Raw genomic sequence first — 18,827 nt, 5'->3', positions numbered from 1 at the left:
AGCTCACCAGATTTAGTGTCTCCGTGAAATCATACTCACTCTTTAGATGCCAGCCTCCGAAGTTTTTTCATTACGATCATTACTCCTGATCTGCAACAAAAGCTAATGGGGGTCTATTGTGGGCCGAAAACCAGCCTTCTGTTTTAATCCTGCTGAAAAAACCCTCCAAACAACCAACAAATGGACAAATGGGGGGAAGAGTACTACTTTGTGAGCAGAGGATTTTTTTTGTTTTGTTTTTCTTCTTGCCATATTAACTGAGGTATTATTGGTCTTTTACTTAACTTAACTTTACTGCATAATGACTAACCCACTTTTTACTTTAAATGGACTCCTTAGTAGTTTTGCTGAAGAGTTTTGTGTTCTTTTACATAAATTCAGTAACTTTTCCAATAATTTAATCATGTTATTGCTGCTAATCTAGTCTTGGGGTTTAGCTTTGACAAAAGACCAATGAAATAAATAAAATAAAATAAAATAAAATAAAATAAAATAAAATAAATGTGAAATGAATAAATAAAAACACATTTTTTGCAAAAAAGGTACCTGTGTGTGCTGTGTTTTGTTTGGGCTTGAGATGTCGCCTGCCAGGTAAATCACACACTTTAAAGAAATAGTATGAATGAAGTGAGAGGGGGTTGGGAATAATGAATAAACACACACACACACACACACACACACACACACGCATTCACACACACTCTCAAACTGCAAGAGATAACACACCATCTTGATAACGCTGTCAATAACCCTGCAGGTGTTTACCACAGACAGATAAGTCCTCCTATCTGGAGTGCATACAGAGAGTCCTGCAGCTTCACAAGGCTCGGACTGAATGGTTCGGGTGAGTCCTTGTGTAAACAAAAGCAAGAAGAAGAGGAGGAAGAAGAGCCGCTTGACCAAACAAAAGATTTAAAGTGCAGATAGAAGAAGAAGAAGAAGAAGAAGAAGAAGAAGAAGAAGAAGAAGAAGAAGAAGAAACTGAGAGGTGAAGCAGCTTTAAATGGTTGGGATATGGGAGGGCGCCACACACACACACACACACACACACACACACACGTTCAGGCTGTGTGCATTGCGCGCACCTCTCTGGAGGAGGAGGAGGAGGAGGAGGAGGAACCAGAGATCTTCGCTCATTTACTTAACATCACTTCCCCACCGCCGGGAAAGCAAACACGCTCCTGAAGCTGCAGAGGAGGAGAAGTGAGATCGATGAGAGTGAGTGTCTGCAGAAAGCTGTCAGCCGTCTGTCGACTCACTCCTGCTGCTTCTTCTTCTTCTTCTGCTTCTTCCTCTTCCTCTTCTTCTTTTTCTCGGGATCTGTGAGTTCGCTCACTTTGTCGCTGATCTTTTTTTTTCTTTTTCTTTTTTCTTTTTGCCGGGACACTTGTGAAGAAAAGTGTGCGCAGTCCTCCGGGGCATGGAGAGACAACCGCGCTGACGGACACTCGGATTTTCTTTGAATTGTTTTTTTGTTTTTTTGTGTTTTTTCCCCTGCATCTTCGCCTTTCTTGAATGATGGTAAGTGTGAAATCCTTAAGCCTTTTTTTTTTTTTTTTTTTTTTTTTTTTCAATTTGTGATTTTAAGGTGTTTCAGTTCCAAACACTGCGTCTAATGAAACACCGCTAGAGCTCACATTTCACTCTCGAAAAATATTTAAAGATGTACAGTTCACCCTGTTAAATCTGCTTTTATTCCTGGCATTTCATTTGAGATGCCACTCAATGCCACTAATAACCCCCTGACACACGTGTGATAAGTTTACAATATAAACATAAACATAAAATATTTCCTTTGTTAAAAAATCAGATCATTAAATAATACAGGTAACAGTGGTTTGTTTTCATGTGATGTGTCTGAGTAATTGAGGGAATAATTACAGCAGACAGATATTAATATTATTTTCCTAATTCTTTAATAAAAAAAGAATCTCAAACGTTTCATAAAACAATCAAACGCTTGCAGGATATATTTGAAATTACAGAAGATAAACTGTATTGTGACGGAGAAAAAGCAAAGGCCAGTGTTAAAAGTAAATGTTCTTTGTCAGCTGGAGATGTTGTCACATCAGTTTCACCCTCACGGCTTCAGTTTCTGTTGCTTTATTTATTGTGAACGTCATCAATAAGAACAGAAAACTTTAAAAACAAAAAAAACAACAACAACAACAACCCTGCTTGTGTTCCCTCGGAAAAAGATGTGTGTGGTGGTGGGCCGAGGAGTGTGTGAGGCACCCCGAGCTCCTTTTGTTTTTCTTGGTGCTGCCTGAGTTGCTGCAACACTTTTTTGCTTTAAGTACAGAAGATTACACCCAAATCACTGACACCCCCCACAGCAGCCACGCAGGGACCCTCATTAAGTAAATTAAGGTGAGGAGTTGGGGGGGGGGTGAAGGCTCGCTAAGCATTTTTCAAAGGCAGGTATTCATATTTTTCAAGGACCCCTTCATGGCTCCAGACTCGAAAAAAAAAAAAAAATCTCTCGCTTGTGTTTTGCCAACCATTTAAATCACCTTCAATCATTTCTATCAGCTGCACAGTGGGAGGGACACAGATCAGCGGGGCCCTGAATAAATAAACAGATTTAAAGCGGAGAAATATAATGTGGTGTTTTCTTATAATTCTTATAATGGATTTTTTTTATCCCCAGTTTTAAAACGTATGCATTTAAAAAAAAAAAAGAAAGAAAGAAAGAAATATGAGAGCTCAGAGATCATTTCTGTTTAAGATAACAGTTAGATTAGCTCTCTTTCAACTGTACAATTTAGTTTTGGCATCTTCCTTGATGGAAAAAATACGTTTGTGTTGATATTATCATTGTAACTGCAGGGGTAACACAGTTTATTGGTAAAATCATTTCCTTTCCTTAGCAGCCCTCATCTCTAGACTTTTATAAAAATGTTACTGAATGTATATCTCTCCTTGTCTCCTGCCAGCCAAAGTGGGATTTTAATGTTTTTCTTTTTTTTCCGACATTCACTGTATCAAATTCAGTTCTGTGATGGATTGTAAATATCTCCTTTTTTATACCTGCGTTTCAACCCCACACAAATAACATCCAGGGGTCTTGATGGAGGTGGAGGTGGAGGAGTGGTTGGGTGGGGGGGGGGTGCCGTGAGTGGTGCTCAGACCACATACCGAAGGTGTGTGTGCTCGGGCGTGTTTGATTTAACACTGCGGTTCTTCTCTTAATAACATTAGGCCCCATTTTCTGGACTCCCTCCTCTCCATGCACGGCCGGGCCGGGACCTTCTCTCTCTCTCTCTCTCTCTCTCTCCCCCCATCTCTCTCTCTCTCTCTCTCCCTCCTCAGCCTTCATGGTTCCTATTACTGGCTCTAATAAATTGTGAATAAGCGCAGCGGCCCAAAAAAAGTCCCGGGCTGTGGAGAATTCCCCATCCTGTAGCGCGAGGCACCCCCTTCTTAAGAAAACACAAATTAATTCCAAAGCCCTCTGTAGCCAAACGTTTGTGGAATGATAAATATTTTCATAGGAAGCTCTGCTCTTCCTGACTTTATCTGCACCAATTTCATTATATTTCTTCACAGCCGCACGGCTCTAGATGTCTTTTAGCTTCTGTGTGCCTCTTCCTCCTCCTCCTCCTCCTCCTCCTCCTTCCTCCTCCTCTCTCTCTTTCTCTGGGAGTCAAACTAGCCTTGCTGACTTGAACTCGGGGGTTAAACCAGGGCTGTCACGGTCTGAGAATATAGTCAAGATATTCTCACAGCTTCCATTTGACGGACTGAAGTTGAGCATGCTGAATGTTGTGCAAGTCGTCGTCCTGCTCAGTTAGAGGCTGTTTTTCTCGTTCTGTGACACCATTGTGTTCGCTGACACACTCGCCTTTGTGCTCATCCAAATTTGCACAAGGTCATCATAATCTGACAGTTTTTTTGTGGAGCAGGTTCCAACACTGTGTACTTTATGTTTGACAGGTGATTATGTGTCATTACGTCAGGTTGTCCTTGTTTTTTTTTTTTGTTTTTTTTTTAACATAATGAGAGCAACAGATTACGTAAATGGTAAATCTGAACACACGAGAGCTTGAAAACCCTCGCTCTTAAACATGACTTTTTAAAAAAACTAGAAGTGCACTTTGTTAACCTCATTCATCTGCCATTTTGCATTCAGCCATCGAGACTCAACCTCTTTTATTTTGGCATCTGAAGTTTTTTTGTGTCTCGGTCCAAACGTCTCTTAAGTCTTAAGAAAAGGCGAGTCAAATTTAAAAACAGAAGAAAGTACAAAAACAAAGAAGTACAGCAAGTTTTCAATTCAAACTTTGGGTTAATAAAATCATTAATTTCGTGTTTTCCTGGGTGAGTTTCAGGTTTCAGCTTCTGAACGTCATACAACTTCAGAAGAAGTCATTGTGAGTGTAGCCTGATATGTGCAGCTGTCTGACTACATCAAGACTGTTCTTTGTAAAAAAAAAACAAAAAAAAAACCTAAAAAAAAAATATCATGGCGAAGCATTAAAGCAACAGCAGAAGGCGATGCTGCTGAACAAAGACAGGATGATTACGAACTGACTGACTTTCTCGCCCTCTAATCCTCCTCGTTTTCTCCCGGTGTGATCTTAGTTGACTTTAATTTGTGTGTATGTGAGAAGCGGTGACTTCTGTTGTGCGGTGTGAGGCCTCGTGAACGTGTGCGTGAATCTGCACGTACATGTTAATATGTGAAACCAGAGATTAAAAAAAAAAAAAAAGAGGTGCTGGCTACGCAGCATGTTGATCTGCTGGTTCTCGGGAACGGTTTGAGGCTCAGAGGTTATCACGCTCCTCTCCTCACCCTTCCTCCCTGACTTTTTTTAATTCCCTTAAGCCCCCAGAGAGCGCCCAGGGAGGCCTCGTGGCGGTGTGTGTGTGTGTGTGTGTGTGTGTGTGTGTGTGTGTGTGTGTGTGTAGCTCCATGCGTGCTGGTGCTGTCAGCAGACAACAGCTGTCTCGTTGGCCATCTCCTCTTCCCCTCTTATCTCATCTGGAGACTGGTGAAGCCACACACATCGCAGCGTGTAGCCTGCAGTGACTGTATTTCATTTTTTATTTTTTTTTATTATTTTTTTGTGCTTCATAACGACGGTTTGGTTTGGGGTGTTTTCCACTGAAAAAGAGAAATTTAATCATTTTCTGTGGCTCGGGGACATTTCTCTTTAGGCGTCCGAATTTTCTTCCATCTTTTAATACCTGCTCATAATTCATATCTCATCTCATTTGTCCTGCATTCTTATCTGAACGTAAACGTGTAAATCTCTCTTGCTTCCTCTTCTCTCTCTCTCTCTCTCTCTCACACACACACACACACACTCACAGTAAAACTGTAAAGAAGTAAAGAAGTAATTGGACCTTCAGCTACCAGCAAGTTTGTCTGGCCAGCTGTTGGCAACTAGGGCGGCCACTTGCTTCTATCTGCCGAGGAGACTGATCTAGGGCAAACCTTTTTGTCCTAATGACTAATAAAGCAGCCAGTCTGTGTGTGTGTGTGTGTGTGTGTGTGTGTGTGTGTGTGTGTGTGTGTGTGTGTGTGTGTGTGTGTGTGTGTGTGTGTGCGTTCATTAGAGAAGGCAGGAGCACTCATGCAGTCAGGCGTGTGTCAGTTTTTGAGTGTGTGAGCGCCCTCCCATCACTGGACCAGATGTTTTTTTACCTGGGAGCCAGACCACCATCTGACTGGGGTCAACCCAGTCCTCCAACCCCACACCCGCTCCTCCAGGCTGCTGGGAGGTCTGCCAGCTGTCCCCCACACTGACCCCCCGTCCCGGGGCACTGGTTCTGGGGGAGTCAGAGTCTGGGCCTTGGGGTAGGTGGTCCCTCTCTCGGATTTGGCATTATTACAGGGGGAAAATTATTAGGGATATTATTAGAGAGTGTGTCGGGAGATTAGGGCGAGCGAGGGGGAAACGAAAGAAAGAATTAAGAAGTGTAACAAGAACACAGAATTTTATTGAGAAGTAATTTAGGAAGGGGTAGAAAGAGTGTGTGCTGGAGAGAAAGACACTGGCATTGCCGGATAAAGAGGTTTTGATTACCAAGGGAACAGAGGGGGGGTAGCTGCTGGCATTAAGGCGGTCTTGTAGCAGGGAGTTAGTCAAGTGGAAAGAAAAGGGCCACCAAGTCTCCGTCTAAAGTTACAGAGTGCAGACAGAGTCGGCAACAGGTTCACTGCTGCCAGAGATTAATTGGAGCCTGTTGTCGAATGACTTCTGTTTTGTTCAAAGGAGACCGTTCATTCACTTTTCATTTAAAAAACTGAAGCACTGACCAGGTGTGTGTGTGTGTGTGTGTGTGTGTGAGACTCCTGTGAGAGCTGAACATGTCAATACAGGGGATTAGTCGGGATGAATCACTCGCGCAGTTTTAAACTGGTTGCTCGAGTTCCCCTAATTCTCGGTTGATGATTTAAACACTTACGGCTCACCAAGCCTTTTTGTTTTTGTTTTGTTTTGGTTGTGTTTCTGTGTGAAACCTCACCGAGATGGGTCGGCCCGATAAGCAGGTAACTGAAACATGGAAACATCTTACTCTTGTAATTCCGCTTTTGACGGCGTCAGCGAAAAGGTGTTGTGGAGTCAACAAAAACCTGACAGGTCGCTGGCGAGTTAAGCGTATTCCAGACATCAAGAGCAACCCACTGCTTCTCATTTATCCTTCTGCTGATGGACGGCTTTGTCTGCGTGTCAACAGAGATACTCTGTTAATTGATTCTGGCGTGGCAACAACAATGAATTATAGCGTATCAAGTGTACACACATTAGCACAAATGGGACATCAAGCAGAATATGGGTTGTGATAGCAAACTTTGTTAATGCACTTGATGCTAAAATATGTGCTCTTGGAATGTGTTTGCCCCTTAATGAATTCTCTGGTTGCCGAGGTCGTGCCGGGTTGAGATTTATCAATCCCGAACATCTGTTGGCGGACCACCAGCACGTCTGAGCCTCGCTTTCATGAACCAGTTTCAATTCGCCAAAGCGTTTTTGTCTCTTTCATACATTTATCCTTCTTCGATTAAAGATAAGTTCAACCATCTTTCTCGGACTGATGATTAACATTGTGCCCAACGTGACGGCGGCGTTTTAGATATTGATGATTTTATAGACAAATTATTGAGCGATTGATCAAAGAATTTAATCGACTGAATGATAAATGAATCATCCTCAGCTTGGATAACTGCGCTGTATATTTCTACATACTTATTTATAGGTATATCACGAGTTTTGTGCATGCATAGGACATCTCTATGAAGGCTGTATACAGAACGTTTATTGAGGGATTATCAGGACAGAGTTTGCAGGAAAAGGGCTAATATGTTGTTGTTAAGTAAGAAACGTATTTAAATGGCACCTTTCAATAGCGGAGACATCACAAGGTGCGTCACAGATGTAAAAATGTAGACAGGAATCACAATAAATGAACAAAAAATAACAGAAAAAAATGACGTTTTTAAGATTCTGTCAGGTCAAAAAACAGCTTCTAACAAGGTGCTGACTTCCTTTGTAGATCTGGATCTGGATGCAGATGAAAACTGTAATTCTAAAAATGATATCCTGAAATAAAAGCACGCTTCTGTTTTTTTTTTTTTTTTTTTTGTTACTGCAGTCTGACCACGTGCCAAAGATAGTCGAACGGATCAGCAGCTGGCAGATGGCACGATAGTGTCACACAGATACTGGGCCCTTGTTCTGTGTCTTTTATCAGTGACAGAGAGAAAGAGAGACGGTTTGTGTGCGCGGCACTGAATCAACCCCCAGCCACTGCCCCGGGCGCTTCGGCAAATCGACTGTCCATATCGAGGGCTCCAGGTGGAGGTCCCATATGGCACCATTACAGACCAGCGAGTCCCCTAGCTGAGCAGTTGGTCGAGAAATGTTTTAATAAGAGGTCACTTCATTCACAGGGTCACTGCAGACTCAGACAGATACTGATACAATGCATATATTGACACTCTAAACATGTCCAACCATAAACACACACACACACACACACACACACACACACACACACACACACACACACACACACACACACACACACAGTCACCAGACAGACACCAGACATGATATTCAAATTATTTTTGAAGAATGTAAATAAGATCAACGGCTCACATCCTTCATGGGAAATTCAATTAACCCTGACTGACTCATGAAGCACCATTTGACATGACAGCTGAGCTTTTAAGATGGTGGTGGATTTTATTATGCAAGTCAGGACACAATTTATCGATTGCTGCGTCAACAGATGCTGTCGAATGATGCTGCGTACGAGCTGACTTCTTTTGATCGCGACGTCCTCGTGATTAACAAACCATCGCCACATATCGGTTGTGTTTCGGTCTTCACTCAGCAGCTGAGCTGAACAACAGGTAAATCTGTATAAACTCAGTGTATCCTATTGACTGTATCAAATGACATTTCAACTTAAAACACAATACACCATCCTGTGATGTAATCCATCAGCTCGAAGGGTAGAATTTGATATCCGTGAAAGAAGCAGTGGTCTAGCAGAACCCTGGGACTTCAGGTGAAGCTGGTGGGACTGGCCTTGTGGCCCTGTGGCCCCCCGTGGCCCCGCTGGGTTTGTTTTAGCTTTAGTTTCAGCCCTCGGCCCTCCACATCTCTGCTGAGCTCCGCTCATCTTCCCTCCGGTGTCCTGCAGTTCCCATGGCCTTGTGCGCCCTCCTCCCAGGCCTCGCCCTGAACCAGGAAGTGCCTTTCGCTATCACACAAGGTTTTTGTGCTCGTGTGTGTGCGAGCGTGTGTGCGCAGACAGGACTGTTGCGGGGGATGCAGCTGAAGTCAAAAGGACTCTGAACAGCCGTTGCCTTCACATTTTGATCCCTACTAGGAAATGCAAAGCTCAACAGCACTTTCCTTGTTTGTCCTCTGTGCTGTGGGATCAGCGATACTCTCTCGAGCTTCACAGTCTGCCTGTGATGAAGCTCACATCAGGGTCTCTGGCGGCTACGAGGTCTTGTGGGTCATTTCTGAAGGGGAAGATCACAGAAAAGCCAATGATACACATCAGCACATGGTTTGGATTAAAAAGGACAGATTTCAGAGTGAGTTGATGTAAAAAAAAACAAAAAACATTTTTTTGGTTAATTTGTTTGGTAAGTTCAATCACAAATATCTTAAAATCTATCTTCACATTTGTATCCTTTTTCTATGGCTATTAGCGGCAGGATGAACTTTAAATCATCTCCTAAATGTCACGTTTACGGGCTGTTTTATTAATGTTTATTTTGCGGTCAATAACGCAGATGTGCAGGTGGATTCTTGGCTGTAAATCCTTCGTGGCTTTTTCAGAAACATCTCTATTTACTCAAAAAACACAGTGAGCTGTCTCGGGCGGCTCCGTCGGCCGGGGCTGACATAACATAACATTTGCTCTCGCTTCGATTCTGTCCAATAAATATTGTTCTTAATGACATGAGCGCAGCAGAAAGCACTCCGCAGGTCGTCCCGGGTTTTGTGACGCCGGCGAAGCTTCTGTTGATCAACACGGTCACGGTGTCCGTCTCTCCTCCGTCTCTTTCTCTCGGACAGCTTTTACTCCCCCGCCCCTCCCCTCACCTTCATCTCGCTGCCGCTGTAAAACCCTGCTGCCCCTGTAATTCATGACTGTCATCTGTCTCTGTCGTTGTGTTGTCAGCGAGGTCAGGGGTCGGGGCAGTTAGCTGCAGCTTTTGCCAGATCGGAATGGCCCAGAGGCAAAGAGAGAGGCGAAGAGGGAGAGAGAAAAAGAGAGGGATGAAGATGATAAAGGAGTTCAGCTTGCTGTGCATTGATTTACAGCACAAAAAAACAAGAGTATGTGTATTTTATCCTTTCTGTCGTTTTCCTACTGTTTTGTGTTTTTACAAGACAACGCGACCAAAAGCACAAGGACAGCTCATTCAAACCGACGGGCTCTAAGCTGTTGCTCTACCAGACTCTCCACTCTTCTGGGACGGCTTTCCACGTGATTATTTGGAACCTGACTGCAGGGATGATTCCATTCAACTGCAAAGGCACCACTGGTGTTTGGCAATCACACCTGGCACGCAGTCGCCAAATTTATGCCATCCCAAAGGTGTCAGGTGGGAGTTGAGTTCTTTCACTCCGAACGCAGAAAACCATCTCTAATCGTTTTAGAGCTCCGGGAATTATCAAGTTGATAGAGGAGAGGGCCTTTTTTTAAACTGTTGCCACACAATTGAAGGTGTTTCCACTTTTGTTTGAGAATATTGTTGACTACTGGAGCAAACATCGGTTGGTTCGGTGACGTTGTGTTCCTGTTTGAGGCCAGCACTTAAAACGTGGTTATGAGGCAGACAGCCAGATGGTGACATTGTTTCCTCGTCCATAATGGCCACAATCAGGCCCTTTCTTTAAAGTGCAGGGATAATTGATCATTTTACTTTAAAAAAAAAAAAAAGTAAATGCACAAGTCAGATGTCCAAATTGTGACGGCGTTCAGTTTTTTTCATGTCATGCAGTAGACTTGGGTTCAAGCCCGGGAGGCCGTGTTCCTTTCTTAGTTTTTAAGTAATTTTAGAGTCATTATTTGGGGGTTTTGAGGATGTATAAAGCTGCACACTGTGTATATAAACTTTAGTAGCATGGCTGCATAAGCCTGTCGGTGGGAATGTCATATTTCAAGGTTGCTGTGACATCCAGGAAAGACGTCCAGCTGACAACCAGTCAACATGCGGAGGTTGGCACGATTTCCATTTTGAGAAGTATTTTCAACGTCATGATTTGACGCTCAAACAACGGTCATACAACGTCTCACACCGAAGGGTTTGCGTCACTTGAATTTTTACATGAAGTCACCCACAGTGCGTCTCGCTTTAGACCTGAGTGTGAGCTTAGGATCCGCTGGCGAGCGGATTGACCTCATTCAGCTTCCTGCTCGGACTAATTGGCACTGGCCTTTCGACCTCCTGCTCTCTGAGCCGGGACCTCCCCTTCCCTCTCATCTTTCCAGCCTCCTTTATTCCTTCCATCACTACTTCTTGATGGAGCAAACATTAGACAAAAACGTTACGCAATCTTGATACAATCATGATACATTTGACTTCTTCTGTAGATTCAAATGAAATGCAGTTGATTAAACCTCAGCAGAAATCAATTGCAAAATCTCTCCTGCGTCAACCTGTCTTTGTCTCCTCGCCAAACAAAGCTCTATTGTGTCACCGTATCGCCCAGAATACATGAGAAGTTCTGTCGGGAATCACCCACATGTTAGTTTGAAGTTGGATCAGTGCCTTGTCTCTTTTTCTTGGTTATTTCTTGCTGAGTCACTGCCCACGATGTGGAAACAATGTCACCTGTCAGGTTCCACCGATGACCACACTCTGCACATCGATACCAAATTCATCTTGTTTTTTCTCTTACACGCCGTCCTTCACCTCTTCAACTGTGTGCACAGGGGGAAAATATCCACCGCCACCGCACACACCCCGCCTCATCCGACCGCAGCAGGGCCCGGGGCACGTCGCCATGTGTCAGTTACCTGCATACCTGTGTCCTGATGGTGTCTGTTTGCTATTGTTTCCACAGGACAGTTGACGGCTCGAAAGGAACCTGACTAACAGCAGCGTGAAGGGATAAAGAGGATAAAGCTCCCTCCACAGAGCCAGGTGAGGGGGGGGGGCAGACTACAAAGACAAGAGTGAAGTGCTGGAGATGAAAGAGGGCTGTCTTTACTGCAGTCCATCCAGTCTGACTGTCGACAGACAGAATAAAGACGCCTAACATAACCATTTGCATAAACTGCTCATCAGGATTTCACACCTTTGTCGTTTTGTTGTTTTTGAACATAAGGCGATGAGATGATAGTAAAGAATGCTCACTCTGAAGGTTGTTACTGAGGTGAAGTATTTGCAGCATTTGAAGGTACTCCAAAGTTGATAGACCTTTATCATTCTTTTTTTTTCTTTCATTTCTCTTTGTGAAATGTTAAATGTTTGTTGGAGTTAAAGAGTCTGCTTCTCTGCTGTGAACTTTTACAACCATGATTAGGGGACAATGTCAGAGAAAATAAAGTTTCATCTTATTTAAAATGTGTTGGGGTTTTTTTTTTTGTTTTTTTTGTTGTTTTTGAATCACTGTTAAATTCCCTCTCGTTTCATCCGCAGGGCTTTTTGATCACCTGTTTCAGTTCCGTCCTGTCTGCTGCAGGTTAGTTTTTTTTTTCCCCGACACTTGTCACTGAAGTTACAGTAAAAGTAGAACATTTTGTGTTACGTCTTTGCATTCATACTTAAAAGAGTCGATACCAACATTGGGCACTATTGATGTCTGTTGATTGAACTCAACGAGGGGAAACCCCAGATCCTTTAAAATCATCGTGATTTAGCCCTGAAGCTGTCTGATGTTACGTTCATCTGACCGAGAGCTGTAAGGGTTTCTCTTAACCAAAGAAACAACATGGAGCTTCCTGGGGAAAAATATCAGTTATTGAGTCTCATCCTGGCGCTTTGGGTTGACAGCTCAGGTTGGACGGCAACCTTATTTGCTGAGCTGGGGATCAGACTTGACAATCGACTTTATTTTTCCAGGAAGTCCCATTTTGTTGCGTCGCTTAGATTATAATTACTTTTGCTTTGCGCTGGAGGCACAACAAACCAGTTCTGTTTCTTCTGTTTGTAGCGTTAATTCCTCAGTCTGTAAAACGAAGAGCCTGTTTCGGAGTAGCGACAGGGTATGTTCGTCCTCGCTCTCATTCCTAACCGTGCCGCCGCTGGTGTTCTTTCGTTTTGCAGATAAAAGTTTCTTCGTCGCTTCTTCCTTCTCCTCGAGCTCAGCTGACCTGGGGAAGTGTCATGGCTGCGTATGGACAGACTCAGTACAGCCCTGCGCTCCAGGCCGCGGGGCCGTACACGCCTTACACTCACCATACGCAGGGCTACAGCATGCCGTCCTACAGTGAGTACAGTCACTTTCTTAATCACCTCCAAAAAGCAAAAACAATCTTGGAATATTGACGCCACATTCTGCTGCTTAGTGTTGCTCAGGTTATTTCTCCAAAGTGCTCAGTGCTCTTTTTTTTTATTATTATTATGAAAGCAACAAGCCACAATAAGAGTACAGCGCGTTGGACAACATCAGAGTTGAACCGAAAATGAACTCAGTCGCGTTGCACCACAATGACATTACAAAATAACAAAAGGAGACGCGAGGGGGACGAGAGGGGGAGATGTATCGTACACAAGAAACAAGCTGGTTGTGTTACAGAGATGGATTTTAAAGTGTTGTGCGCACTCATGTTGAGTTCTAAGTTTGTGGTCCGGGAAAAGTGCACACATGGGAGGAAAAATGCAAGGCCTCACCATAGAATATACTAAAACGTCCATACGTACATGCAGAATAAAACCCAGATGAACATTATTGCCAGAGCAGACACTATTCTCACACCGTATGCATTTAAGCTGTAGCACTTTTTACTGCAGCTCAACACTACTTATATTCTCCGTCACCTCACTGCTGTTTTGATGCATTTTTCCTCCTTTTTGGCCTATTTATTAGGGGTGGAGTGAAATATTGATACACTGATATATCGTCAACATATCGCCACTTAGTGACTCACCACCTCAGGACTCCCCCTGGTTTAAACATCTGCAAACTTAATTTACACAGATTGAGTTCATACAGATTTGAGGTATGATCGCATCCTCCCTTTAAAAACTCCAGAACTCCTTTATCGGAAGTCCAGCTTGTGGCAATTTCGTGTTGGAATGGCGGCAAACATGGACACTGACAAGTTGTAATCAGTGTCTAATGAAGAGGCTCTAAGCTATGATCGCACTGTCTTGCCATCAGCAATGATTTGTTTTAGCATACTTGCGTACTTAACTTTGTCGTAGCTACTTGCACATCGACGATAAAGGTATTCCAATTTACTTGCGACTGCAAACATGACATTGCTCTGTCAGCTCCAGCACATTCATCCCCTGTTACCTGTCCCCACATTTAGACATTAAAACAGAAGACGGCCTGAGTCACTCTCCGGGACAGACGGGACTCCTCGGCTACTCGAACTTCAGCGGCACTCCTCCCAGCCAGAGTCTCTACGGCTACTCTCACACACACGGTCAGTCTGAAACACTGTGTGCTACAAAACTGAGATTTTAACCGTGCTGGAAGGGGCATGCATCTTTTATTTTCCTCTCCTCTCCTCTCCTCTCCTCTGTCTCTCTTTTTCCTCTCCTTCTCTCCGCCACACCTGTTCTCCATTAGCTGCGGTCTGGACTCCCGGCGTCAAAAGTCTCCCCACCCCTCCTCTTTTCTCGGGGTCAGGCCCCCTTTCTCCGCTCAGACCAACAACACAGCATGCGAGCGCTTGTGTCTGGTAGAGAGAAGGAGAGAGTAAGAAAACACATAGGACGAGGGGAAGAGAAATAGAGAGGATGGTGAAAAGAAAAAGAAAAAAAAATGGGGAGAGGGTCTCCGCCGGAAAAACATAAAACTGAAGACATGAAGACATGGTATGCTTCGGGAGTGTGTGCAGCCCTCTGCCCACGCATGGCCGTGCGAGTGTGTGAGTGTTTTGGGGGTTTTTTCTGCGATTGTGTGTATCTGTGCTGTACACATTCCTCAGTCGTCCGGCGCCCAAAGCATGACTCGCTCGCTGCGACTTTATGGCTTTTGAAAGCAGCGTGAAATTGACCTTGCGTGTGAGAGGGGAGAGGTTAAGGTGCATTATACGGAGGAGTGAGCAGGTTTAAAGTTGCAGACTGGGGGATGACCCTGATTTCCACTGTATGGATGAGACAAAGGGAGAAACAAACAGGGTTAACAGTAAACAGATGAGCTTGGTTTTTCCCCCCACGTCACTAAATACTGAATGTCAGCTTTTTAAAACGCTCAAAACTCCGCTAATTGGAATACGAGCTCTCTATATTGTAACGGGCCAATGCATGCACATACAATCTGTTTACTCTTTCCAGAGTTTTCTTTTTTAGTGGCACGTCGGGATGACTTTGTTCCATCGATGACATTCGCAAAAAGTAATGTGATTCCAGCAAGTGTGCGTTGGAGATTATTTTGAGTTTGGTAAAGGATCATTCCTGTGTTTTGTTTTGTTTTTTTTTTACTTTATCTCTGATCTTTTTTTTGTAGGTACGGCATTAGTTTTGATCAGTAATAGCAGCACTGTACCCACCAAGTCAGTTGCTGAGTTCAGGGAGCACAGCGACAACATAACAAACAAAGACAGGCCAAGAAACGGAGCGTTTGGAGAGTCAAGCGGTTTTTTTAACAAGCCAGCAGTTTGAAACAACATATTTGGAGGTCAAATCAGAAGTGGGCGCACTGGAAGTCGATAATAAAATCCTTCATTTCTCAGGAGCAGTGTCCAGGAATGGAGCGAGTGTTATTGGGTCCAAGCTGAACAAGAAATCAGACGGGTTAACTAGGAGCAGTCAAACGTATGACAGGTTTTCAACAGATCTTCAGCTCAGCTAAACTTATTTGGAGGAGAAAACAAAGATGAACAATGCACAAATGACGTTTGATTATTTCTCATAGATAAACACATCGGAGGAGTGGAACCATACGGGGACCCATCCTATTTTTTTTATGTTCCGACATGAGGGCGAAACCTTTACCGCGAGTATCTTTTGTAGTGTTTCTCAACATAAACATGTCATGTCAAGATCTGCGTGTCTAAACAAATGATTATAAAAGTCATCAAACTTTATTTGAAGATCAAAGAACTTTCTCTGCGGATTCATAAAGGATATGTTATTCAATAACCTGTTTCAGACCGGTTAGACCTCTCGGTTTCTCCACAAAGTTATTGCATATTCAAATTTAGAAGATACACTGTAAGCCCTGGTGAACAGTACAAGAGGTTTTGCGAAAGCACGAGCATCCAAACAGTGGTTGCTGGGCAGAATCAGAGGTTAGACATAAAAAAAATAGTGGAGGTAATAAATGTTCATGGGAGTATTATGTAGTTTGGGGATGCTATTTTTCTATTTAGCCCTGATAAACAGTACAGTTCTTAACCAGTCTATGAGTTGTAATTGTCGTCACAGCTTACAGAAGGGTTTTGTGGTCCAACTTTAATCTACAGTTGTACACCATATTTTTGTCTGATTTTATCCGTTATTTTTCAGAATTGTTGGTTTGTTTACAACCAGTTTCATCGTCTGACCGCTCGTTGGTCTTAAAATGAGACCCCGCTTTCTTCACCACATAGTCAGTTTGTGAAGTAATGCATCACTTAAACCGGACAGTTCTTTTTTTTGAGCTTAGCATCACAGTTTGACAACGTCAACTCAACGTCCACTTTCCAGAGCTATCATTGATCAGACAGAACACGCTGAAGTACATGGGGGGGGTCGTAGCCCCTGTCTGTATCCTTTCATGGTCTTCGGTGTTCGAAGTGAACGTCTAGTTTTCCGTATCACTTCCTCTTTAAGAGAATGTTCAGATGTCAGACATTACACAGGAATGTAAATATTCATGTAAACACACTTTTGATGAAACCTCTAACAAACTGCAAAGCTTTCAGTCACCGGGCTCTGTTGGAGCACGACAAAAAAGTTTTGGGTTTTTTTTGTAGTGTAGTTTGAGTTTGAGGGACACTGTTCCCAAACAGAATCATTTTGTTTGAATATTTTTATGCATAAATCATTAACTGCGAACTTCAAACGGTAATAAACGGCCACCACAACCAAATGTTTTGTAGGGTTTCAGGATGTTTCCATGTCATCCATTATACTGTACACAATACACGAGCACGCACACACGGACACATACCGCAAGAAGCCACCGAAACACGTACTGTACACTGTGCATACAACTCGAACCAAATGGGGACTTTGGGAGCCTTCTCGTGTTTACTCGAGAGACCTCCTGTATTTTTCCTTCAGCCGCTTTGAAGATTTGTTGTGTTGTGCGGGGAGGTTTCAAGCGTGGTTCTTCCACTGAGTCATTATTCTCCTGTTTGTCATGCACTGTGGAGTGGAGGAGGAGAAGAAAATGGGGAGGAAGAGCGAGCGGTGCGTACTGATGAAATGATGGAGGGCAGCCATGAGGAAGTACATGTATAAAAACAAATTGGGATGCTTCAGGTCATGTCATGTTTTTTTTTTTAATATATATGGTAACCTGCTGCACAGCAAACAGTCAGAACAAACAGATGGCGTGAAGTTGATTTAGTATGGTTTCTAATAGCGGACCTAATGTGAGTTCTTCTGTTACATGGTGTTAATTGTACTTTCCTCCCTTCAATAACAATAAACACCCATTCAATAAATAGTTACAAGCAATTATTTGTAAATGTTGTTTGACCAGTTTTATATTACATGCTTTCAGTGCAGTGCATACAAATGTTCTCCTGCGTAACTACATGTTCAGAGTTTACTCTGTGTCAGGTTGCGGCTCGCATTAGCCTTTTATTCTATTCTACAGTAGCCCGGAACAGACAAACCAAACACCGGCTCTTGAAAGTGCCTTTTGCATTTTTAACGGCCAGAACCTGAAGTTCTCTGACAGGATTGGAAGGGTGACGGGACGTTATACCTCACTACACTCCTACAAACACTGGTCCTCACAGTGTTTTTTTAAGCAGTGCCAGCTAGTGTGGTCGGTCCTACAGTTTGGTCTACACTGAACCATTTCAATAACTATTAGATTGACTGACATTAATTTTTCTCCAGGCATTCATGGTCCCCAGAGGATGGATCCTAGTGAATTCTTATGATCCCCTGACTTTACCTCGAGTGCCTCCAGCAGGTCAAAGTTTCCAGTTATCCTGTGAAATATGACAACGTCAACTTAATGGACTGACAAAGAATTCTACACATACATTCACGGTTCCCAGAGGATTGATCCTACTGACTTTCGAAGGCCCCCAGCTTTACTCCTAGCACCACAATTTGAGTTTAATTGGATGGATTGCCGTGACATGACACATAGACGCAGAAGATGGATCCGAATTACTTTTGTGATCCCTTGACTTTATCTCGAGTGCCACCAGCAGGTCAGATTTTTCACTTATCTAGCAAAATATCTCAAGATCTGCTTGATGGATTGGATTTAAATTTCTCACAGTTTCATTTTCATAGTTCCCAGAGGACTGATCCTACTGACTTTAGGGGTCTCCCAATGCTACGTCTAGTGACACAATGAGTCTTAAACATGTGACAACAGTTAGACGGATTGCCATGAAATTTGGCACAGACATTTATGTTCCCTGTAATATGAACTGTAATAAATTTATCTCTTTCCATTTGCTATCAATACTTGAATTAGAGACAAAACGCCCCCATAAAGTAGTGTCCTGTGAGCCACAGCTGTACTTTGTGTTTCAGGCTAATTGTCAAATGTTACTGTAACTCTGAGCTAAAGACACTAAGCTTGGAAAACACACCTGCTAACCATCTGCATGTTACTGTCATCAGTGGCAGGCACGTTGAGTACAGGCTCTTAGCACTCGATTAGCAGTCTTGTTTAAACTTCACCACATGGTCAGTAAGCACTGTTCCGGTCACTGACGACTGAGCACTGCTACTTGAAAAATCATTTCGGAGGAGATCTCCGTTGGCCCTATGATGTAAGAGTGTTTAATGCTATACTTTAATGAACCCATCGATAAGTTAGACGTCCTTTATGAGAAGCCGTATCGTAATGCACCGTCAGTTGATGTCAAAAGTTCACCTTCTGAGTCAAGTATCATGTATCTGACAAACAAAAGGGATGGAATGAAGCTTCGCAGTGCCGCAGGCGAAAGTAATACGATTACAAGAGAAATGATTAATTAGACAAACAAACAACAGACTTGACAGAAAGATGCAGGGTGAGGCGTCATCCTGCCTTGGCTTGATCAGA

At 43.3% G+C, this 18,827-nt stretch overlaps 1 protein-coding gene across 3 annotated transcripts in view; it reads left to right on the top strand.

The window, feature by feature from the left end:
• Positions 1 to 885: 885 nt before the first annotated feature.
• The window catches only part of eya2 (EYA transcriptional coactivator and phosphatase 2), a 29,637-nt gene continuing 11,695 nt past the window's right edge, over positions 886 to 18,827 (top strand). The window contains exons 1-6 of one of the 3 annotated variants that reach the window (XM_037102349.1): positions 886 to 988; positions 1,396 to 1,521; positions 11,547 to 11,626; positions 12,125 to 12,167; positions 12,752 to 12,914; positions 13,963 to 14,079. In XM_037102349.1, coding sequence (XP_036958244.1) covers positions 12,812 to 12,914; positions 13,963 to 14,079 — 220 coding nt within the window. In that variant the 5' untranslated portion in view covers positions 886 to 988; positions 1,396 to 1,521; positions 11,547 to 11,626; positions 12,125 to 12,167; positions 12,752 to 12,811. Of the gene's footprint in view, positions 989 to 1,153; positions 1,522 to 11,546; positions 11,627 to 12,124; positions 12,168 to 12,751; positions 12,915 to 13,962; positions 14,080 to 18,827 lie in introns of those variants that run through there. The other 2 variants (XM_037102348.1, XM_037102350.1) reach the window with 2 other exon arrangements.

The sequence above is a fragment of the Acanthopagrus latus genome, chromosome 6, assembly GCF_904848185.1.
Source record: "Acanthopagrus latus isolate v.2019 chromosome 6, fAcaLat1.1, whole genome shotgun sequence".
In the NCBI taxonomy this organism is placed as follows: Eukaryota; Metazoa; Chordata; class Actinopteri; order Spariformes; family Sparidae; genus Acanthopagrus; species Acanthopagrus latus.
This window is presented reverse-complemented; position numbering and strand designations above follow the sequence as displayed.